This window comes from Electrona antarctica, assembly GCF_951216825.1.
Source record: "Electrona antarctica genome assembly, chromosome: 15".
Classification (NCBI taxonomy): Eukaryota; Metazoa; Chordata; class Actinopteri; order Myctophiformes; family Myctophidae; genus Electrona; species Electrona antarctica.
Window position 1 is genome coordinate 33,248,918 of NC_136796.1, and position 24,992 is coordinate 33,273,909.

The 24,992-nt window shown below is 44.1% G+C and overlaps 1 protein-coding gene across 2 annotated transcripts in view; it reads right to left on the bottom strand.

The window, feature by feature from the left end:
* The window catches only part of LOC306938143 (SNF-related serine/threonine-protein kinase-like), a 31,171-nt gene extending 14,652 nt beyond the window's left edge, over positions 1-16,519 (bottom strand). The window contains exons 1-4 of one of the 2 annotated variants that reach the window (XM_079522160.1): positions 16,223-16,519; positions 12,477-12,803; positions 8,919-9,137; positions 6,763-7,009 (exon numbers count right to left, since the gene is read on the bottom strand). In XM_079522160.1, coding sequence (XP_079378286.1) covers positions 6,763-7,009; positions 8,919-9,137; positions 12,477-12,599 — 589 coding nt within the window. In that variant the 5' untranslated portion in view covers positions 12,600-12,803; positions 16,223-16,519. Of the gene's footprint in view, positions 1-6,762; positions 7,010-8,918; positions 9,138-12,476; positions 12,804-16,218 lie in introns of both variants that reach the window. The other variant, XM_079522161.1, reaches the window with a different exon arrangement.
* Between the last annotated feature and the right edge of the window lie 8,473 nt (positions 16,520-24,992).

Below are 24,992 nucleotides of genomic sequence, written 5' to 3' on the forward strand. Positions count from 1 at the left end.
CATCAGAGCACTGTCGCCTCTGGAGTTTGTAGCGCTGGAAACATCGCGAGAGCACTACTGACCAAGCAGCAGCTTGGAAAACACGGAGTGGATTTCAGTGTACTCCGACCCATACCGAGATTCATCCCCTCACCAACAGCAAAAATAGAACTTTTTAATACACAATCCCTCACACTCAAAGCACCACTCATCAATCTACACATTCTGGATAAAGGCTTAGACCTCATGTGCCTCACAGAGACCTGGCACCAGCCCGAGGTGTATTCATCTTTGAATCAAGCCTGTCCTCCTGGTTATAGCTACTTTCAAAAAGCACGCAACACTGGTCGGGTGGGTGGTGGCTTAGCCATTTTTTACAAAAATGAGCTGGAACTGACATCCCTCCCCATCACTTCTCCATCTTCATTTGAATGCCTGGCCGTTAAATGTAAACCACCTTTTCACATGACTTTACTACTTATCTACCGTCCACCCAAACTAAAACCAAACTCAGTCTTTATCTCAGAATTAAATGACCTTCTCACTTCACTCTGCACCACATCCACCAACACCATAATACTGGGTGACGTGAACATCCACGTGGACAACCCCTCCTGCCCCTTTGCCTCAGAATTCCTAACACTACTGGACTGCCTAAATCTATCACAACACGTCCATGTCCCCACACACAACAAGGGGCACACACTAGACCTGGTTATCACCGACTCCGCTCCTGTCAGCAACCTGGCCGTCTACGACATGGGTGTGTCTGACCACAAAGTCATTTCCATTGAGCTGCCTTTCCCTCCCTCCCATACCAAACCCAAACGCCAAATCCACTTCAGAAACTTCAAACGCATCAACCCAGACACCCTGACCCTGGACCTCCACCACCTGTCTTCTGCCTCCCATTCATCAGCAACTGAATCGGTGGCTTTTTACAATAAATCACTGTGCAATCTCCTCGACACTCACGCCCCAATACAGACACGGACTGTCACATTTTCCCGTTCAGCCCCATGGTACACCAGTGAACTGCGGAAAAGGAAGGCAGCAGGGCGTGTCCTTGAAAGGCGCCTCAAGGCCTCAGGACTCACGGTCCATAAAATGGCCTACAGAGACCACCAAAAGGCCTACTCAAAGTCCCTCAGAGATGCACAATCCACATTTTACTCCAACATCATTAATAACAGCCCCGGCAACTCAAAACAACTTTTCTCAACCATAAACCACTTTCTCAAACCCCAAACCCCCTCAAACCAAGCAACCACAGCTGAACAGTGCAACGACTTCCTTTCATTTTTCAGAACGAAAGTTGACACCATCCGTTCATCCCTCTCTGCCCCCCCCACTTCATCTCCCCCGACTGCCAGCCCACAGCCGGGATCCCCCCAGCCTCTCTGCTGCTTCACTCCCACCACTCAGCAACAGATCGAGGATATCATCAGGCGAATGAAGCCTTCCACCTGCACCTTGGACCCCTTCCCCACAGCCCTGCTCAAAGTACACATCCAAGCCATTAGCCCTCTAATTACCAATGCAATAAACCACTCCATTCAGTCCGGCCACGTTCCATCAGCACTAAAAACTGCCATCATAACACCCCTACTCAAAAAACCCACCTTAAACGCGGATGTCCATGCCAACTACAGACCTATCTCCAACCTCCCATTCCTCTCCAAGGTGTTGGAGAAAGTCGTCGCCGCACAACTACAAACCCACCTTCACACCAACAACCTGTCAGAAAAATTTCAGTCTGGTTTCCGCTCCGCCCACAGCACTGAAACCGCACTGGTCAGGGTCACAAATGACATCCTCATGGCAGCTGATGCTGGCTCCCCTTCCCTCCTCATCCTCCTGGACCTCACTGCAGCCTTCGACACAATTGACCACACCATCCTCCTTCACCGCCTGCACTCCACCATCGGACTCTGCGACACCACCCTGGACTGGTTCACATCCTACCTCACAGACAGAACTGAGTGTGTCTCCCTGGGAAGTGCAAAGTCCCGGACCCAGCCTGTCACATGTGGTGTCCCCCAGGGCTCTGTGCTTGGCCCCACCCGGTTCACTCTGTACCTGCTTCCCCTCGGCCGTGTCATCAACAGGCATGGATTATCCTTCCATTGCTATGCTGATGACACACAACTGTACATAAAACTGGACCCAACCCCTCCCCGCTCTGCTGCCCCACTGTCCTCCCCGTCACCATCTTCATCACCTTCATCCACACTCACCATCTGCCTGGAGGAGATAAAGGCGTGGATGAAACATAACTTCCTGCAACTAAACAGCTCCAAAACAGAAGCCATTCTCATCGGCACCCCACACCAGGTTCAATCATCCCCCATAACAAGCATCACCTTCTCTGGCCAGGACATTCCACTTTCATCAGTTGTCACAAACCTGGGTGTTAAAATGGACCCCCACCTCAACTACGAGGCCCACATCAAACACCTCTGCAAAACATCCTTCTTCCATCTAAAAAACATAGCCAAACTCCGTCCCACCCTCTCTCTACCTGATGCTGAAAAGTTGGTCCACGCCTTTGTCTCCTCCAGGTTGGACTACTGCAACGCACTTCTCATCAGGATCCCTAGCAAGAGCCTTCAAAGGCTCCAATACATTCAGAACAGCGCTGCTAGGATCCTGATGAGAGTGCGTAAATACGAGCACATCACACCCATCCTCCGCTCACTCCACTGGCTCCCCATCTCATTCCGGACTGAATATAAGATTTCCCTGCTAACCCACCAGTGCATCCACGGCAATGCCCCCCCCTACCTCAAGGAACTTGTCACAGTTCAATCCTCTACCCGCTCCCTCCGCTCCTCAAACACCAACCTCCTCAAACCCTCAAAAACAAACCTTCGCACCATGGGTGACCGGGCCTTCTGCTCGGTCGCCCCCGAACTGTGGAACGCTCTCCCCGCCCACCTGAGAGCCCCACAGTCGGTTGACATTTTTAAGAGAGGACTAAAAACTTCACTTTTTACTAAAGCATTTTTATAGCCTTGCCCTTTTGTTTTAAATGTTCCTTATGTTTTAAATGTTCCTGTTTTATTAGATGTTTTTAATGGTGTGTTGTTTCTTCTGCTTTTATTTTCTGTAGCACTTTGAGATTCCTTGGAATGTAAAGTGCGTTATAAATAAAATCCATTATTATTATTATTATTAAAAGGTAAATTGACGGTCGCCGCTTTCATATATTGACTTTTATGGAGTATACGGGGGGTACGAACATGTACTACGTGGCACATGCCGATGATGCCGTACACTAACCTAGGAGGTACGATTATAATCGTAGATAGCAGAGAAATAATTAATGCTCTACTTTATCATGCTACAGTGCCACAAAAAAGTTGCAAAAATAGCATATCTACAAGCTCATATTGTGACGTGTTTTGAGCTTGTAGATCTACTATTTTGTGTTCATTTTGAATTTAAATCATGGAAAAGTAAAGGTTTTGGACATACAAGGTTTTCACCCAACAATGCAATGATAATCATGTCCTCTGCATTTAACTCTACAGTGAGCAGCTAGCAGCTACTGAACAGCTGCCGGGAAGCTGTCGTTATTGATTCAGTGTGTTGATCAAGGACGTTTTGACGCCATGCCGGGAGGAGCTGGGAACAAACTGGGAGCATTTCCCTTTCTCAGGCGACCGCTCTACCCCCCGTAGTTATGGGACTTTCACATGTATTGTAACATAACTTCACATCAGAGTATTTAGATTGTCATCCTCTTAAGTAAAAACCAACAGGTTTATTGTAGGCGGTGGGTATTTATTCCATCGTAGCTGTGAAGGAGTCCTTTAAATTGCCTTCACAAGCCCCCACCACAACCATCATCCCCTATCGAACGTATCCTAGCAACCATGACAGTAGTCCTTCATTACAATGTCAGAGGTCCAGTCACTTCCTTGATAACTCCATTTATAAGCCAGATGGTTCAGACATCTCTGAAACAACACTGCTCTCTCTCGACATGTTACGGTCGCTGTCGTTAGCTGCTGCGTGGCTGTAGAGCATAGACTACCCCTGTCACAGTCTCTTTGGAATGGAGATATATGGCATTATGACACTGGCCATTCACAGTTAATCAACACCCCTTCCATTTGTCTGACACATCTAACCGCAGGCCAAGATCTGCATTCACCATCTTCCACTGCCGATAGGAACTAAATAGCAAGTCCTCTCCTTTAGCGCACAGGAATGCGGCAGAAGCTCAAGGAGGCCAAACTGGATTTGTTTACCACTCCTCTTTATCAACCAAGCACATCTCATGGGGAGCTCTGAAAGGACAGGACGTGTATCTGTAAAATCTAGCAGTATTTCAGGCATAGCACTACCTGGCAACTGACTGGCACACCCCAACAGCCAACAGCCACCCAGGAATTATAATGGCAGCTATCACACTCGGCCCGGTGACTATGAAGCCTCCAAAGACTGTGTTGTACTGAACACCCGGCTGAGGTTCTGCTGATTCCATATTCATCTATTTTATTCTACTGAAAGCAACAATCACACAATGTCACATCCAGGATGAATGCAACATCCTTACAATGTTCACAACAGAGCAAACATTCATTCAGACATGTGAACCTGCATGCCCAATCAATTCCAGAGAATTAAGGGTATTAAGCGTGGTAACTGGTAAGTAGTCGATTTTTGATGCTATCAGTTAGATTAAACACTCAGGATTTTGCCATATAGTATACACAAATGTACAGTACTATACATGCACTATTGTACTATTGTAATCTGGGTCAAGTGCTCAGGCTGGGCTTTTAAATGGACAGCTGACTTCAGATATTCAGTGCCGGCCAATGCCTGCACGCTATTTGTAGCTTGCTTGCTTGCGCACACACACACACACACACACACACACACACACACACACACACACACACACGCACATGCACACACACGCACACGTACACACGTTGCAGCCGTTGCTCAGCTCATCTGCTCTGCACACACAAAAAACTGAGGTGGCAGATAAAGACAGGAGAAAATAGCCACAGCTTATCCACTCAGTCAGAAAAAATGGAATGCGCTTCTGCTGCTGTGCTCTTGCGCCTCTCCTTTTATATTTTTTGCTGTAATACAAAGGCCTCTAGCTAGGGAAGAATGATCTCTCCGCCGCTCTGAACGTCAGAACGATCTCCACGCTCCACGTTTGTTTTATTTCTTTTCTGTTACATTTCAATTTCAATACGTCAACTGTGGCAGAGCTAGGATCAGCACCACTGTCAGAGGGAGAGCGAAGGAGCACAGGGTAGGGGGGGATTGAGGATCACACAGAAGACAATCACTTAACTACATGAACCGTAGCGGCCCTATTCTGGGGGGATATTTGCAGACAATTATAACCTTTTGAGATTTGGTGTAGGGGGGGGGGGGGGGGGGGGGCACCAACCAAATACAGAGCCGAGCTGACCCTGGTCAACTATTACTAAGAATATATACTAAGAATAGAGGGTTTACAAATTTAACCTTGCTCTGACATGCAGTCAGCATTTATTTAATTAATGACACGCACAAACCACACATGTATTCGCATTTCTCAGGAACTACACACACAGCATCTTACACACGCACTATTATATTATTTAAAAACATCCCACACACAGGCGCTCGGGTGGCGCAGTGGTAAAGGTAGCTGTCCACCACCACGGACTCTGGGGCTTTGAATCCACAGTGATGCATCCGGCTTTGGTGAGTGTCTACAGTATAGACGCTATAATTGTGTTCATATAGGCTCTTATATACGAACACAGCCCGTGTTCAGGGGAGGGAAGTTGGGCGAGGAGGAGGATAAATGATGCTGCATGTAATCCTATGGTCTGGGGCGGCACCTGTCAGTGGGGAGTGTTGGGCGGGAGGAGTAGGACAGAGATTCTAACATCCTCCTGCTGAGGGATCCTCACTGGCAGGTGAGTCAGTCAGTACAATACAACAGCATTGACAACACACAGAAATGTGTGCATGGAGGAAATAATTGGCATAACTAAACTAAATTGTGGAGAAACACACGCACGCACGCATGCACGCACGCAAACCAAAGAAAGTTACTCTTCTGTATCTGTACAGTATAGGCCAGGGGATGAAGCATTAAATCTTGATGTGGATAAACTGTGTGGTGTCCTACTTCTAAAGTGCTATGGAGGTATTCTATTGCATGGATAGAATCTGGTTTATAAACACATTGGCATACAGTACCCTTGCAACATGTCCTTGCATCCTATCAGCTGGCTGATAGTGTGTCAAGTTGTCCGTCTCTCTGCCAAGATGTACAATAGGTCATATCTGTTACATAGTCTGTGTGTAGGGCTATCAGAGGACACTGCGTTCCGTTTTCTTCTACTGGGAACACACACTGGACTATGGACTCAAAGTGACGTCAAAGAGTGGTGAAAACGGTCACAGGCACAGCATAAAGGAACACACACACACACACACACACACACACACACACACACACACACACACACACACACACACACACACACACACACACACACACACACACACACACACACACACACACACACACACACACACACACACACACACACACACACACACACACACACACACACACACACACACACACACACACACACACACACGTCGAAAAATCACTTAAAAAAATATCTACGTAACGCTGATATTCTCTCTGTCTCTTCCTTCTCTCACATACTGTACACACACGTTTGGACACGTTTGGTCTCTTTCACTCTGTCCCGTACACACTCTCTCCATCTCACACACACTCACCCACGGCGGGAGCGTCATACTCGTCCCCCAGCAGGATCTCAGGGGCTGAGTAAGCCAAGGAGCCGCAGGAGGTGTTGAGGGTGGTTCCTGGCTGGAACCTGTTGCTGAACCCAAAGTCGGTGAGCTTGACGAGCCCTTGCTTCTCGAAGAACACCACGTTCTCTGGTTTCAGGTCCCTGTGCACTACATGCAGCCGATGGCAGTAGGAGATGGCGTGGACGATCTGGGCAAAGTAACACTTAGCCTCCTGGGGGGGAGAATGATTGATGATGAGAATTAGGGGAGTGATGGAACTCTCTCAGGCTAAAACTAGTATGTGCATATATACAGTTGAGTACACTACGCCACACGTTTGGAGGAAGATTTAAAAAAGTGATACGTAGCTTGCGGAGTTAGTTCAGTCAGATGTACTCGAGGGGTGAATACGCTGCATTACTATGTGGTGTGTATACACGCTGTACGTACGCTGATGTGGCAATCAGCTGACCAATTGGGCGGGGTATTTAAGCTCACCTAAGACTACATTCTTCCTGCCTTCCTCCTGCATATGGTTCCTGGTTGTCGTTGCCACCACCAGTGGGCTCTGCTATTTCTGTTCCCCATGGGGGGGGGTTGTTATTGTCTCCACCAGGCCGAAGGCATGGGGAGAGAGTATGTTTTGCACTCCGTCCGTCCGTCCGTCCGTGTGTCCGTGTGTGTGCGTGTGTGTCCGTCCGTCCGTCCGTCCGTCCTTCCGTCTGTGAACAGCTAATCTCCGGCACCGTTAACCCGGTCGATGCCAAATATTGCACACACACTCCCTGGATGCCAACGATGAACCTCTGCCCCAAAATTTCCAGAACGGCCTGTTATAGCGCCACCAGGAGGCCGCTTTGTGCAAAACAAGTTTTTGGACAGTACACCTACAGATTTTATCCAAACATCACGCAAATTGGTACACAGTCTCTCTAGATCCATTCAACGAAACGGGTCTTTCAGATTTCTCAGGCTACGATTGGCTTCTAAACTTTTCAGGAGTAGCCCGCTTTGTACCCGTTTTGTACAAATCGCCACAACTACACAACACAGCGTCCGATTGTGGTGAAACTATGCATGCATATTCCCACTAGGCTTTGGAAGAAATGCCACTTGACAGTTTTCAAATCAGCCTCATGGTGGCGCTACAACAGGCCAAGCCGCGTCACACACACACACACACACACACACACACACACACACACACACACACACACACACACACACACACACACACACACACACACACACACACACACACACACACACACACACACACACACACACACACACACACACACACACACACACACACACACACACACTTATATTGCTCCTAAACATTTTGCCAAACATCACACACACACTCCTATCCTCTCCTCCTGCACTTTTTCTAGTTGTATATCTATCTATCTATCTATATAATTGTGCCGAGCAGGGAGAAAATGTAGCAGAGCCGAACACCAAGATATAATATTATATGAATACTCATTCTATAATAAATATTTGTTCAATCTATTCGTGAGTTATCTGACTGAAGTACGTCTAAATAAATAAATACAAATATTCAATCCAAATTCAAATCCAAGTTATAAGATTGTTGTGCTAAATTAAGGCCCCTATTTTGGGTACCGGTATGTTATTTCCAGACTCTTTCAAACTAGCTGATCTACAAGCTGAGTTCGGCGATATTTTCTTTTTGGGGGTCCTCCTCGGCGAGGAAAGGTTTGGGAACCTCTACACCAGTGGTTTTCAACCAGTGGTCCGGGAACCACCAGTGGTCCTTGAGGGGGTTCCAGGTGGTCCCCAGCTAAATGATGGAGAGTTGGTAACCAAATGGACCCGAGTGTAAAATTAAACCAAATGGACCGGGTCCATTTAGTTTCATTTTACGCTCTCAAGAGTTACAGCATTTACTACTGAATTTACAAGTCTACACAATTAGAGGATGTTGAATAATTTTGATCAACTTATCTCTCCTTATCCAACGATAACAAAATATTCCTTTAGTTTTGGGTCTGCGAGGCTAAATGTCATCAAATGCTGGTCCGTGGCTCAAATGCCTAATAAATAATGGGCCTTGATACGAAAAGGGTTGCAAACCACTGACTCTACGCTACTCCCAGTGTTGCCACACTCACCTCTTCGGCAAGGCCTCCCTCGTGCTTCATGATGCAGTCGTACATGTCTCCTCCGTCGCCCAGCTCCAGGATGAGGTAGAGTTTGTTGGCCGTGTCGATGACCTCGTAGAGGCGCACCACGTTGGGGTGCTGGACCAGCTTCATGCAGCGCACCTCCTGAAACAGGTGGCTGCGCGCCACCGGGTCCAACTTGGTCTTATCAATTACCTTCACCGCCACCTGCAAGGTGCATATTGTCATATCAGCCATGCTATAATCCATACCTTTCTCCTCAACACACATTGTCAGACAAAAACAACATATTGCATTTTCTATAAAGAGCATTGGGCCTCATGCGCCAATAAGTTCCTAACTTTTCCTCTTACATTTCTTCCTAAGTGAATTCCTAAGTGAAGTCCAGTCAGATTCATGAAACGTTCTTAAGTAGGCAGAATTGTTCGTAAGCATGTTCTTATGATGATGAATCCAAATCCTCGTAACTTGAAGGGGTGTGCCAGTTCATTCAAATTATCATAGGTAGACGCCCCAAATATCCTAATTAGCATCCTAATTACCATAGGGAACCGCCCCACAATCCCATATAAGGCATTGGGAATTCACTTTCCTACCTGTGTTTTACCCAGGTGGGTGTTTTTTTGCATGACTCCATGGCCTTGCCTGCAGTCACACCTGTGTGTGATTTCAGCACACAGAAATCACAGGACCTCATACACAGAAATATAGTTGAGTGAAGTCAAGAATACCTAAACTAAAGTCTAAATATGGTGGAACACCAGACTCCAAACATTAAAAAGCAATAGTACTGTGGTGTGGAGGTACTGAAGTGAACAGAAATGTTCATATTTTCAATATTTCAATATTTTCAATATTCATGAATGTATTTTATTATTTATCTCACAATAGTCAACTTTCACCACTAGACATCAATGTAAATTTGCTGAAATTATCATATTATCCATATGTCATGTTCAGAAGTAGTGGATAGTAGTGGATATAAAACATGTTAGCACTGGAGGGTGCATGGATATGGAGGGGCTTTAAGGCAGCAACTGCTTGGTATGTAATGGTGAGGAAATAGGGGTGTTGAGGGTGATATCGTGGTGCAAGGGGTGGGATAGGGGGGCTAACAGGTAGGAAGCTTACAGGAAAATGGAGGTGGTGGCTGTTGGTATACGGGGTGGGGGTGTAAAGGGGGGGGATGATGGCGGGTGGGGTGGGGGTTATGTGGTGGGTATGGTGTGTTTGTTTGGGTTGGGTTGTAAAGTCTAAACCAGTGGTTCTCAAACATTTTCATGTCAAGGACCCCCAAATTGACATGCATTCTGCAGACCCCCATATGAAAATATTTTCTGCTAGGGAAATGTTTTGAAGATTTATCAAAATGTTTCGAAAATAGCCGATCTACAAGCTCAAAATGGGCAGTAATGGGACACGTTTGTGAGCTTGTAGATTGGCTATTATCAAAGTATAAAATGGGATTAAAGTGGTAAAATGTTCCATATTTTGCCGTGGACTGCCTGGAACTTCCTCAAGGACCCTTTGAGGTCCTCAGACCAAACTTTGAGCATCATGCAGAGGGCGCTGTTTTTCCTTTGTTTTCAGATTGCACTTAAGAACAAAAAAGGCACCCTAAGAGTGCTCCACAGTGTGCGTAGATTCTGTTCTTACCTACGAACAAATTACAGCTAAGAAAACATTGAGGGATCCCAAAACCTTCTTAAAAACTTCCTAAGTGGGTCTAAGAACAAATTTCCTCTTAAGAACTTCTTAAGAACGGTTGGCGCATGAGGCCCATTGTATTTCAAAAATGATTCAAAACTTCTGTATCTCTGCGTTTCATTCCCTTCTAATGGGTAGATTCACCCATTCACATGTAATACTATTAGCTAACTAACAAACTATTAACTAACAAACTAATTAACTAACTAACTATTAATTAACGCTGGGGCCTGGCAAGCCATTACGAATTACGGTTTTGGCAAGACATTCAATCATAAGTGGAATAATACATTTACTTTTGTTACAACCCATTTCTCTCAATTTAGCCATTCTGCTAAATTCAGTTTTCCCCCTCACATGTAGTCCCTGACTGTCACTAGTGCCAACCACTACAGATGGTCAGGTGGGAGGCTATCGACAACCATGTGTCTCTTCCAATCCACATTGAGGAATTTCACTGGGTGGACATGATATGACGCATGTGGAGGAACACGCTATTCCTCTCAGTTCCACAACCCACTGAACAGCCTGGAGGAGTCGTTAATGCAGCAGCAGCGATCAGCCTCCCAGCTATTTTCAGCGAAAAGTGGAAGAGGGGAAAAGGAAGGGGCCTAGTATAGACTCCTGGGGGACTCCGGTCAAAGAGTTAAGTGTAAAGTTTATAGTACTGTATATAGTTTACTGTCAGTGGTTACGTGATCATGCTGTTACTTTTACCCATTCAAACTGGAAAAGATTTTAGCGTTGGCTATTCAAAAATAGCAGACATAAAAACTTACTTGTACATTTGCTATGTTTGAAGAAAAATAATTGAAAAATCTTGAAAGGGTAATAAACTACTGATTTAGAAGGCTTTTTTTTTTTAGAATCTGCCGAAAGCAGGGTTTCCCATGCCAAGAGCCCTCTAGCTACAGTCCCCCTAATGTGAAACGGCTTAAAATAAAATAAGCTTATGAACTAAAATTATTTTTCTTAATATTCTTCTTATTATTTTTTCAATTTCCTCTCCTTTCCGCTTCCTGGCAGCCCCCACTTAGAAAACCCTGTGAGCTATCTAATGTTTTATTTGCTACTCTGACCTTTGGCGTTTGGCACATTCAGCTTCGGCTGGAGCTTCATCACACTTTTCTTTTGGCTAGACTTGGCAATTACCTCTCTGCTCCTTTCATTTTCTCGTTCTCTCTGTAGCTTGGATTTTCTTTTTGGAGCTCCTGATTTTTGGTGATACATTTTACTTATCTAAGCTAAAGGTACTTACTTTACAAAAACGGCGTGTGTGTGTGTGTGTGTGTGTGTGTGTGTGTGTGTGGGTTGTGTGTGGGTTGTGTGTGTGTATCTGTTCTGAACATCTGACTGCATGGTTATGTGCTTCGAACTGCATCATTTTCACAATAACAGCAGGGTGTGGGGTATCAGATGACACATTGAAATGGGTTTTTATGAGCACATTTCAGTACATTTAATTTTCATTTTATGTCAGTCAGTAAACTGTTGTACTTGATCCCATTTAATAACCACTTAAACCATATATATACTTTGTTCACCCGGGTACCGCAGGAGTCTGTACTTCTTTCTTTCGTCCCTCTACATCAAATGTCTTTGCCAAAAATAGCCGATCTAGCATGTAGATCTGCTGTTTTTGCAGAATGTCATACCCAGAATAGGGACGCTAGGGTTCACATGGTTAAGGGTCAACCACAGAGACCTTTGCCTGAGCCACCTGTTGACATTGTTCCATGGTCATCTGTACCCTTTGACCCCCCCCCCCCCAACAGAGCAGTGGGGGCTGGGGCTTACACACATAAGTACATTTTAAACAGACGTTTAGAGCAGGTGTACCTTTTCCCCGGTGAAGACATGCCTGGCGAGTTTCACCACGGCAAAGTGTCCACGGCCCAGTGTCTTGTCCAAGTCATACAGTCCAGCGATTTTCCCATCGTGTCCGCGCTTGAACCCTGCCATGGCTGCGGACCGGAAGGAGCCTGGCGTCTGTCTCCTCGCAGCTGGTCAGTTTTCCATGCTTCCACAGGTGTCAGTGATTAGGACTTAATCGGCTGGGTGGACGGGGTATCAGACAATGCACCAACGTGAGGCTTCCAGCCCAGGTGGATGTGGTCGGGCCCTCTAAGGATATGATGGTAACAGGACACACTGCATTTCTGTCTTCTGTGGGAGAAAAGGGGGAAACAGGGAGCGAGAATGTACTTTGTACTTACATTTTTAAAATGTAGTTTTAGTTTGTGCACTGGGATCACACTGAGCTTGAAAAATCATGAAATAGACCAGGAAGAGACATGCACGCACGCACGCACGCACGCAAAGTACATTCTAATTGAAAATAAATGCACAACAAGGAACTGGAAATTACTGAGAGTGAATCCTGAATAGATTGTAAACTAATTACAAGTACTCTAAGTAATTTAGCAGCTTTCTTCGGTGTATTCTAAAGTCATTCTAAAAATACATTCTAAAGTCAGTATTTCTAAGTACCTTCACTTATGTCTAAAGTATTGTATGTATTGAAATACTTTTGGAAACTCACAAATTACAGATTATTCTGCTGTTATGGTACAATCAAGAAGATTTTCCATTCAAGTTTTCTTTTAACTTCTTTCCCCGCATCAGTCAATCTTTGGGAATGCTTTAAAGAAACAATGAAAGAAGTCTACACAATTAGAGAATTTCAAATTATTGTTATTTGCCTGTTATCTCTCCTATGGTACCACACATCAATACAACATGGAATTGTGGACAAAATCTTATCCAACAATAACAAAATATTCGTTAGTTTTGGGTCTGAGAGGCTAAATCTCATCGTGGTCCATGGCTCAAATGCCGAATAAATAATGGACCTTGATACGAGAAAGGTATAAAACCACTGGTTTAGTAGGATGAATTCATATTGAACTGGATAGGGTTTTGTATAGTAGTACTAGGGATGGGTGTATTCATATAGAACTGGTTACAGTCTGAATGACACAGTGACACTTTCATGGTGACCATGTACTGTAAGTTACCTGTCGACAGAGAGGTTCAGAAGAGCTACTTTTACACATTATTCTTAAACAACATGAGCATTTGTTGTTTAAGCAATTCAAACAAGATAACAACACAATTCAACAGTGTACATACATTCCCTCAGGGACTGAAATGTACAAAGCAAGAATGAAAAACTATGAATACAAATCCATGCATAATGAACTGCTCTGGTAAGAACATCCATCATGTGCAGACTGGTTCAACGTAAACTACCTAGGTGTGCACTGCTGTACAACTCGGTATGTTATGTAACGCAGGGAGGTGTGGCATTGATCCTTTTCTAGGAATCCACCGCGCCAAGAGCATGGAACAACACAGACACAAGATGACACGCTGAGCACATTCCTGACAGGTGACCCTCTGGCTGGGTGTGTTCTATTCAATTGGACTCACTCACTCACACACTCACACACACACACAGTCAGGAACCATAGATACGCTAGGCAGACAAACACAGTTGTCAAGGGAGGGACCAGCATGCCCATCGACGTGACTGCGTGGAAAACCAATGCAAAGATGTCCTGAAGAGTCGTACGAGCAGTTATATAACATTTATGCAGAAAGTATCAAAGCATGAAACCCACTGTAGGCTTGTGTGTGCGTGCCCGTGTGCGTGCGTTGCACTGCCAAAGGACTAAGACTGTGAGAAACGAATGACTCATATTGCTTATAATAGGAGAATAACATTTCCATGTCTCTGTCTTTCATATTACCCCCCCCCCCACACACACACACACACAGCTAACACCCTCCAAGTACTAACACCTTGCAGATTTCTGATGTCAGTCGTCTGTGTGATAGGGTGATAACATTCAAATATCACTGAATAAATGACGAGATAAATCTCTGCATCACCTTTAGATCTGAACGGATTACAACAGTGTGTGTGTGTGTGTGTGTGTGTGTGTGTGTGTGTGTGTGTGTGTGTGTGTGTGTGTGTGTGTTTCATGACGTTAAACTGCTCCGCTGTAACTACCATCGTCAATATAGTAGGTGCAGTGGATGCATTCGCAACTTCTGTGGACTATGTAGCTTGCATACAAGAAGGCACTGCTCACCGGTGGAGTCTATAAACAGCCAACACTACCTGACCTAGCCCTCTCGTTTAGAGACAACGGACTCCCAGCCATGCCATGAGAACAACTACAGAGAGCGCTTTAACACCAAGCAGCAGTGCAAGTCTGGTGATCCAGCCTAGGATATACCCACGGACTGGTTGTCGGAGGGTTTCGACAACAAAGACGAGGCCAAAAGGCTGGCAAAGTATATTGTGCCGTCTCTATATGGCGGAGCCCCACTATACTTGTGCCCATGGAGTGCTGAGTAACATTATGTGTTGTATCATGAGGACATATCCACCATGAGTTTGTGGATGTAACCTTACTGTGTCCCTGACTCCCTGTATGCTTTTCCTGTGTGTGGACATAAACACATTGAATAAACTCTCTCTCTCTGTGTGTGTGTGTGTGTGTGTGTGTGTGTGTGTGTGTGTGTGTGTGTGTGTGTGTGTGTGTGTGTGTGTGTGTGTGTGTGTGTGTGTGTGTGTGTGTGTGTGTGTGTGTGTGTGTGTGTGTGTGTGTGTGTGTGTGTGCGCGCGTGCGCATGCGTGCATGTCTCTTCCTGGTCAATTTCATGATTTTTCAAGCTCAGTGTGATCCCAGTGCACAAACTAAAACTACATTTTGAAAATGTAAGTACAAAAGACAGCCAGACAGCCTTGATGTGAAGAGGTTACATTCCAAACATACCATGGACGCACTTCGGTCGGTTGTATAACTGTACATGGAGCCAGTGTTCTATTAGGTTTACAACTTGATAGAATAGATACAGTATGTACACACACACACACTATTTGCTGATCCTACCTCAAGCCCAACGCTGTCCCTAATATTATCAATCTTCAGTCAAATCTAATTAGGAACACCCAATGTTACATCCTGCTGAGCTGACCCCAGTCAACTGGGCTCATATTGTCCAACATCTGACACACACACACACACACACACACACACACACACACACACACACACACACACACACACACACACACACACACACACACACACACACACACACACACACACACACACAGTCAAGGCCTAATGTTATTATCATGGATAGGCCTATCAAAGCAGTGACCTCTCAGCACACAATCGATTTACTGATCCACTCACTTTCACTGTCTTAATTAATTTGCAACCAAAAATGTCCACGAGATATTTAGGGCACAAAAACACACTCCATAGCCTACTATAGTATACTATAGTTTAAAACAACTGGCCTTTTATATATATAAGGCCCTTCAGCAAAATACATTTTGAATTGAATGTCGAACAGCCCACTCACCCACTGTCGCACAGCCTGCCTTTTGTACATCCAGAATCACCTGCCTGCATAGAACTATCTACGGCTACGGGAACAGTCAAAATAAAACATATAGGCAGCATAATAAAATGCGCCTTATTGGAGGATGCGCATGATCATGCATGGAGGTTCGCCCAGGAGCTAAAAACCAAACATAGTATCATCATAGCCTCCTTACTTACCATATAGTGAAGCGCTTTATGAATCAGCGGTGAGAGCCGCGTCAAACGTCCTCATCCATCGCATAATGTTATTGAAGACCGTTTCACTGTCCAGAGGCGCGCAGGTCCACTATACACTCTGTCGTGGGTTGTATCTGATTGAAATATGCTACAGCTGATGCATATTTTGTAGTGAATAACAGCAAACTGACATGCTGGGTTGTTATCCCACGTACACACTGCGTCCGTGTGTAAATCTGTCAAATTGCCAAATGTAATGTCTGCCTCAGACTGCCTGTATGATTCCTTCACTGCATAGCTCCCATTCATCCCTGACGTCACAACTACGTACTCAAGAAGCATGTTTATCATCATCATGGCTGGCCTATAATAATCTTAGATAATAATAAACAAACACCACACACATTGGACTTATTATATAGAGGCCATTTCCCATTTGTCTCTCACGTAGTTCAATATTAAAAAGCACGGAGAGCGTTAAAAGTAATTATAGAACATAAATAATCCAACCAAAAACAGCCAAAAATATTTCAGTTGTTTTCAAATTAAACGGACTCTCCTTCAGTCTGCATGCTAGGCCTAGATTAAATACCCAATGAATAAATGTAGTTTACTTGACAGGTACAGGTCTAATTAGTGAAATCACATTGGAATGAAAGCTGGCCCCTGCTGGCTGTTATGTAACGTTTGTGAGCACTGAGCACTTACCTCGTTACCTGCTATGTCTGGAGTGGAAAGCAGAAGCTACCTGGCCAGGATAAACTCCCCCACCACCAAGCACTTGCACATGTGTCTTTTTAAAGTTAAAACCCATAGGGTTGGTTAAAACACTGTGTTACTTTCATAGTTAGGTTTACGGCGGCCTAGTACAATTATAGATTATACAATTACCTTCTGCTGCCACCTAGTGGATTAACATGATATGACTATGATTTATCACATCCTTCTGTTCTTTAGTCAATACCCTCACCTACTCACCAAGTTGGAACCCAGTGTACTCTCTGCTGCTCTGAGTCAAGTTACTCACCAAGGGCAATAAAGGGTAAACCTAACCATACTCATAAAACTAGGTTTATTATAAACCTGGAGATCTGTTACTTAACAGTCTATTTAGTCAGTATAGAGCCATTTAACACTTATTATAATCAAGAAATAAAATAATAATAATAATAATTTACCCTAACTTTAACTAATCAGGTGAGTGTTTCTCCACTCAATACACACCAGCAGCAGGCTCTATTAAAAACATCATTTTAAAACATTGTCATGTCCTTCAAAGTGATCCACAAATGTCCAATACCTGTACTGACCACCCTCTTTTCGGTTTCAGACGCAGTCGTAGCCTGAGAGACCGTCTGGTGCACTCTGACCTTACCCCAGCCCCCCCTTCTTGGTTTAAACCCCCCACCCCCCCCAGGGTTTCTACAAGTGCGGGAATTGCGCCCAATGCTCTAACTCCTCCAACGCCAAATATTTCACACACCCCCGTACTGGTAAAAGGTTCAAAATTAAATCCTTCATCAACTGTAACTCTACACATGTGGTATACTTAGTGAAATGCCCATGTGGCTTGGCTTATGTGGGCCAAACCAAACGATCTCTAAAAATTAGAATTGGGGAACATAAAACTGCAATACGCACTGGCAACCTAGATTATGCCATGGCTAGGCACTACATACAAGCCAACAATGGCTCCCCAGCATCACTACGCTTCTGGGGCATAGAAAAGATCTCTACCTCCTCACGAGGTGGAGACATTATTAAGAAAGTGCTATGCAGAGAGGCCCATTGGATACACACTCTTAACACACTCGAACCCATAGGCCTAAACAAGGAACTTAAATTGTCCTGCTTCCTCTAATTTTCCCTTGTGTGTCACCACCAGACCACCACTCAGGCTGCTTCTGCTCTACACCACTGCTGCTGCGCTGTCCTTGCCGCCCGCCCCCTACTGGGGCCCCATTATTATTTGTGCTTTATGTCCTTGGCCATTTACTTGGCCCCCAAAGCAGTCTATCCCCAAACTAGTTTTGGTCTTCTGCCTTAATTTTGGTTTTAATCTTATATATTTATTAATGTATGTACTTCAAATATGAACTTGACAGTTGTCTCTTAATCCAAAAATGTTGCTCTATTTTTGTATTTGACACCTTACTTAAATATGAACTTGATAGTTGTCTCGAAAACCAAATATGTTCTATTTTTGTACTATTCTTTCTACACCTGTGTATTTATAGTCTGTACATTTATAGTCTCAATGCACTTTAACTTTCATCTGGATAATCCCTCACTGTTAGGTTCCACATGAAAATTATGTATGAACTAATGATTGCTGGCTGTGTGACATTGGTTAATTAAGTGCCTGCCCCCTGCACCATGTGTGTACTTAAGCCTTACTGTGTTGCCCCCTCGGGATATGACCTGACGAAGATGTAACTGACACATCGAAACGTTGTCGCTTTCTACTTGCACCCTGTTACAAATAAAATAAGGGCCTAAATCGTCTGAGCTGCTCGCAGGTGAAATTATATTTGCAAAAGAGACAGGATAAACATGAACATTTTTATTATTTAACAACAAGAACAATTAATTATGCAGTGCATGCTGCATGAGTTAGAACACAACACAATTAAGAACAAAAAAGAAGAAAAAAAAGGTGGTCTCCTCTTCAGCCCTGCAGAGTGAACACAGAAAGCCATGGTTTAGATCAAATGGAATAAGAAATTGGGGAAGTTGATGAAAGCAGTACAGTTATGCAACATGTATAGTTTTGTCTTTTAGCTTCACAATATTGGAAGAGGTGCACGCACATCCAAAAAAAGGATCCAAAAAAAGACTGAGAAAGGAGAGTAGAGTTCCGCACAGTTCCCAAAGTAATTTATAGAGCAGACAAAGAAATACAACGTTTCAGCCTAACCTGCCTTCGTCAGGTATACTGAAAGTGCTGGCCTATAGGGCAACATCAATTGCACTTGACTTGACTTGCTGTTTCAGTATACCTGACGAAGGCCGGTTAGGTCGAAACGTTGTAGGCCTATTTCTTTCCCGCTCTATCTTCAATAAATTACTTTGGGAGCTTTTAAAACGTCCTCTCTCCTTTCTCAGGATTTCAAAATAAACCAGGATGTACAAGAAATGCTACAACATAAAAACAAAGCTTTTCTACTATTTTGTAAGAACACCAGAACATTACATGGTAATGGGCTGGGCTCCACACCCAGGTGCTGGAGTTTCTGGAGGACTGCAGTGGCAGTTTGCCAGCCCATCCGCCTGGGTCGCATTGTCCGGGGACTGGGACCGGGCCTGGGCCGGGGGCTGGGACCGGGCCTGGGCCGGGGGCTGGGACCGGGCCTGGGCCGGGGGCTGGGACCGGGCCTGGGCCGGGGACTGGGACCGGGCCTGGGCCGGGGGCTGGGACCGGGCCTGGGCCGGGGACTGGGACCGGGCCTGGGCCGGGGGCTGGGACCGGGCCTGGGCCGGGGACTGGGACCGGGCCTGGGCCGGGGGCTGGGACCCGGACTTTTGGAAGGTCGAAGATGCCCTATAGTCATTGACAGTAAAAGTATGGAAAAACACATCAGACACACTAAGTCAAAAAGTCCAGGGCCGGATACAAGTAAGACGCGTGAACGCGGGAAGCGAACGCAGCTCGTAAATTGCAATAACAACAATTAGAATAAATTACGTCCTTTTTTTTAAGTTATTTTTTTAATTGTTTTTTTGTTTGTTTTTTAAGTTTGATGTTCATCTGATGTATGTATATTACTATTACTTGGCTGCAAACCAATTTCCCACAAGGGACAATAAAGTTAACCTTGAACCTTAATTAAAAATGGATGTTAGTGTCCAAACTTACCCAGTGTATTTCAAACTCCAGGGGGGTTGGGTTGGTCCCGTCCCACGCTGAGGGATGACAATAAAAAAGAAAGAAAAAGGTTAATAGTGATGCTTGACGATTGATTACACATTACACAATACACAATACTCTTTGCAAGAGGGAACAATATTTCAAAGGCTCGCTGGGTCTCTTCTCATTCTGCAGTGCATGCTCCACCAGGTTGGGAGAATACAACCCGAAAACACTGTTAGAATAAATAAATATGGGTGCCCGCTGGCCTAGTGGTCCAGGCACATGCCACATATAGGCTATGGCCTGACAGCGTGTCGCGTGTTTGAGTCCCGTTCATGACGACCTTTGCTGCATGTCTCTCCCCCTCTCTCTTTCCTGTCTGTTTTCACTGTAACAATCAATAAAGGCACAAAAGCCAAAAACAAATATTATAAAAAAGAAAAAGAATACATATTCGATAAGAATGTCATTCATTTATAATTGGACTGAAAATGAATAAATTAATGAATAGTTTGTTTAGAAACAAGCTGTACTTGTATACTACTATACTTCGAATCTATATTATGGCTTTTAACTATTTTGTTGCTTTTGTTTTAATGTTTTTAGACCCACACATTTGTTGTGGTTTGTGTTGTGAAGCACTTTGTAAACTTGCTTTTGGAAAGTGCTACACAAATAATGATTATTATTAGGCTATATAATGGACCCGTAATGGTCCATTTGTACACTCTCAGAGTTACAGACCTGTATGCGGGTAAGAACATCATCAGCTGCTTGCCTCCAATATCATGAGACCCATGCACACTGATATATGAACAAGGCCATCACAAGCTTAGCACTTTCAATATCGAATATGACACTGACACAAATCACTTCTTGATTGATTGAAATATTTATTAACAGTTTGCTGAATTACAGTACATTTCAAGCACAACTCAATCCAAAGACTGTTAACTGTGAGTGGACGACCCAATAAAGCATTACACTTGTTTACAAGAGGGTCCACCATGTTCAAATCATCAAAACATTTAGAGACGTACAAATAGACACTAAGGGGTGGGTGGTGACGGTAGGGTGGTGGGGGTAGGGGATTCAGATTCTACGGAGGCCAGTTTCGAATTGCAGCCGTCCATAGGTGCCCTTTGAGAGCGGTTTTGAAGGAGTCAAGTGAATCACATGTCTTAATGACTGTTGGTAGGGCGTTCCACATTTTGGTGGAATAAAAGCGGAAAGAATTTAGTCCCTTGTTTGTTATGAAAAACAAGGCTCAAGACTTCCCAAAACAAATTGGTGAGGCTATTATCCTCATTCCCAGATGTTTTTCCCTTTTTTACTTTCTTATGATGATTAACTGTTTAAGTGTATATTTGTATGTCTTTAATTGTTATGATGAATTGAAAATGGTGGACCCTGATATGGTTTGGTCCACAAAGTAGCAGTTTTTGTATTGACTTGTGCTTTCATTTGAAATGTAGGCTACCCATTCTACATACTGTGAATTAAATAATCACCTACGTTAACAATGATAACAATGATAAAACAAGAAACACTTACCCACCGCATTTGGCCTGTTGGTCATGTTTTCTGTAGAAAGAGAAACAAACAGATTCAATGTTAGCTAATATCATTCAGAATCTTCACATTTGATACCACATTTTGATTGTCTTTGTATTGAGTTTGTGCTTGAAACGTACTGTAATTCTGCAAACTTTTAATAAATTCATCAATCAATCAATCAATCAATCAAAACATTTACTAACATGACATGTTTTATTCAGTATACAGAAGTATAATTCAAGTTTAAATTAAGCTTACCAAGAAGAAATGCGTCTGTGATGATACTGACTGAAGATGACGGATAATTGCCAATTTGGATTGCCGCGGTTTCCTTAAACTCCTAGGCCCGCCTCCCGGAAAGTCCCAGTAAGCATTCTGAACGCATGGACTGTGTGTTGTGTACTTCTCCGTACAACGGTACGCCATTCCCAGAACGATAAGAAGCATCCTCTGAACGGCAAGTTCTGTGAGTTATTGCAGTGGTTTTCAACCCGTTTCATATCAAGGCCCATTATTTATTCAGCATTTGAGCCACGCCGGCCCGGACCACTGGTTGAAAACCACTGTCTTAGTGGAAACTACATCCATGCAGCTTTATCGATCTGTTAATATTACAGTGCAATGCTGACACCATTTGGTGGCCAGTTATACTGGTGTGATGTGCGCTGGCCTTATCTTAAGATTTAGACTCTCGTAGATATAATTGATTGATTCTGACATTTTGATTGAAAATGTCAGAATCGATAAAATACATACGAGAGTCTAAATCTTAGGCTACGTTGCCCTCAAAGTGGCCCTACTGTACCTACGGTATGCTGCCTCCATGTTGACTGGACTGTTACAACAGGGCCTTGCATGAAAACCTCATGCGATTCTATTGATTGTCAGTGAGTTACAACAATACACGGCTCACCCCTTATTCCAACATTTACTGACACTGATGGCAATGTGTCACCTCTGAGGAATCGACGATGACATGATCACACACAAAGCCATCACAATATACAAGCTAACAATATGTTGTGCTGGGACTCGCTGTGAGCTTGTAGATAGGGTATTTTAACTAAGTATTAAATAGGGAAAACTGTAACCCCCCCCCAAAAAACTGGGCACATTTAAGTATGATTTGGGTTAACTCATCCACTCAGATGAGTCAACATATCCTACTGATGGAACATACATTTTGATTGATCAGATGGGTCCATTCACTTTCAGGGGAAGCAGTGAAATCTGATGATTCAGATGTCATTTGGCCAGTAAATGGTTTATTTTAGTCAGAGAGGTACTCTACTCAATGCAAGTATGATAATATTCACACCTGTGTGCTCTGTTGTTCTCTGCAGTTCCAAAGTGTTTGCTGACTACGAGGCTTATTACCATACATCCACAGCCAGGAGAGTCAGTGAGCTGTACAAGGTATCTATCTGACTGGGAAACATTTAGGAATCACCTCTGATCTCAAGGTCACGTCTCAGTTCCACGCTGAAGTTAACCCATCCCATCCCCTGTATACCTGGCTGGAGCGATAATAACAAACCAGACCACAGCACCTCTTCAAGATTTTTTTGCCTAGCTCCATAGCGTTAGAAATGTTACTCAAGACCAATTAATGATGTCTGATATCATCTGAGATTAGTCAGTATAGTGGGCACCAGGTATTTGCTGTTCTAATGCTTTGTGAAGTGGTTGGATGTAATGTAAAGTAGGCCTATAGCCTATGATTTGAACATGGGTGCCCCATGGGTACATTATCAATGCTTTACCCATTATTCAATCTATCAATCAGACAGACCAATAGGCTACATGGACTGCCGTTATATCATCTTGTACTAGGCTAATGTTCAATACTAGGCTAATGTTTGTCAATAACATTCAGGAGCGCTGCCACGATATCCATCAACATAATTTACATAAAACTAACTTTGTATGATATCATGACTGCTGTGATTTAAGCTTTGTTCTCGAAGGTGTCCCGTGGCAAACACTGTCAACTTGATTGAATACTTTATTAGCAGCTTGCAAAAAGCACAGGAAAAGTAGGCTACAGTTCAATACAAGTCTGCTAAGAGGATTTAAAACCCAAGAAGGGCTATGACTTGTTTCCATTGGGGTCCTTCATACTCAATTCATAAAAAAGGGTGGAATAAATACATGATGGATGGAGTGTTCTCCAACTTTATCATTTAAATGCAATGGCAGAGATTCTTGACTTTTACGCAGGCTCCATTCATGCAGTATACTGAGGTAGAATGTAAGAAGGGAGAATTATGCTAAAGTGAGGTAAAGAGTTCATACCAAGCATATTCTAATTGTTGGTTTGTTGTTGTTGTTGTTGTTGTCTTTGCTGTTTTCTTCAAGCATGCAGAATGGATCGTATATTCAGAAAGGAGAAGGATGGCACTCTGTGTCTGGCAGACTCTTGGACATCCACAAAAGCCAATGCTGATGCGATATCTTCAACCTGCTTCTAGTAACAGCAGCCCTGCGGGGCCAGCGTGCCTGTCACTCAAGGCGGCCGTGTCCACGCCTCCGTACCCTTTTGCGGTGCGAATTATAAGCAAGCGTTGATATATGGTCATTCAAAGGTGAGACATTTAAATTGTCGGCTGAAAATGCTATTGGCTGTGCTGCGTTTCTGTTGAATGATGTCTTGAGCAGTCGGGGGAAAAAAAGAAAAGAAACGAGAACTCAAAGGAGAGCAACCAACGTGCACTCACTGAGTACATCTCATCGTATGCTGAGGGGCCATTGGGCCATTGAGAAGAAGAGGAAGGAAACCCAGCAAGCCAAATGACCAAATGATCATGATGACGTCCTCCAGTGACTCCGATGACGTTCAGGACTAAGCCAGATCACAGCCCATATGGGGATGATCTTTACGTCATTTCCAGGACATCTTCACCATGAAATAATATAGCTTATTCTGGGCCAGATCGTTATGATATGACTTAAGTTGATCTGACCTCAATCAGACTCTCTCTCTGATTCATCCAACGACGTCCGTCTCAGTGTTTCTACTTTCTACATGAATACACGGATGTGCGCGCAAGCACGCGCGCACACACACACATGCACGCGCACATGCATGCACGGACGCACGCACGCACTCCTGCATCCACGAAGATGTCGCGGATGGTTTAATCAACCAAGAGCAACCAGCTATGCCTTTAGTGGCAAAACATGGCTGGCTGATGCAGATCAATGCACAGGATGTCCTCGGCAGGCCTCAAAATGGACTCCACAAAGAAGATTGTGAAAAAGCTGGGTTAACCTTGTAAGTCCTGGTTCATATCTATCTGACAGTATATAAATTATAGACGGCAGTGGTGGTGGCTCAGGGGTAGAGTGGCCGGATGGTAACCG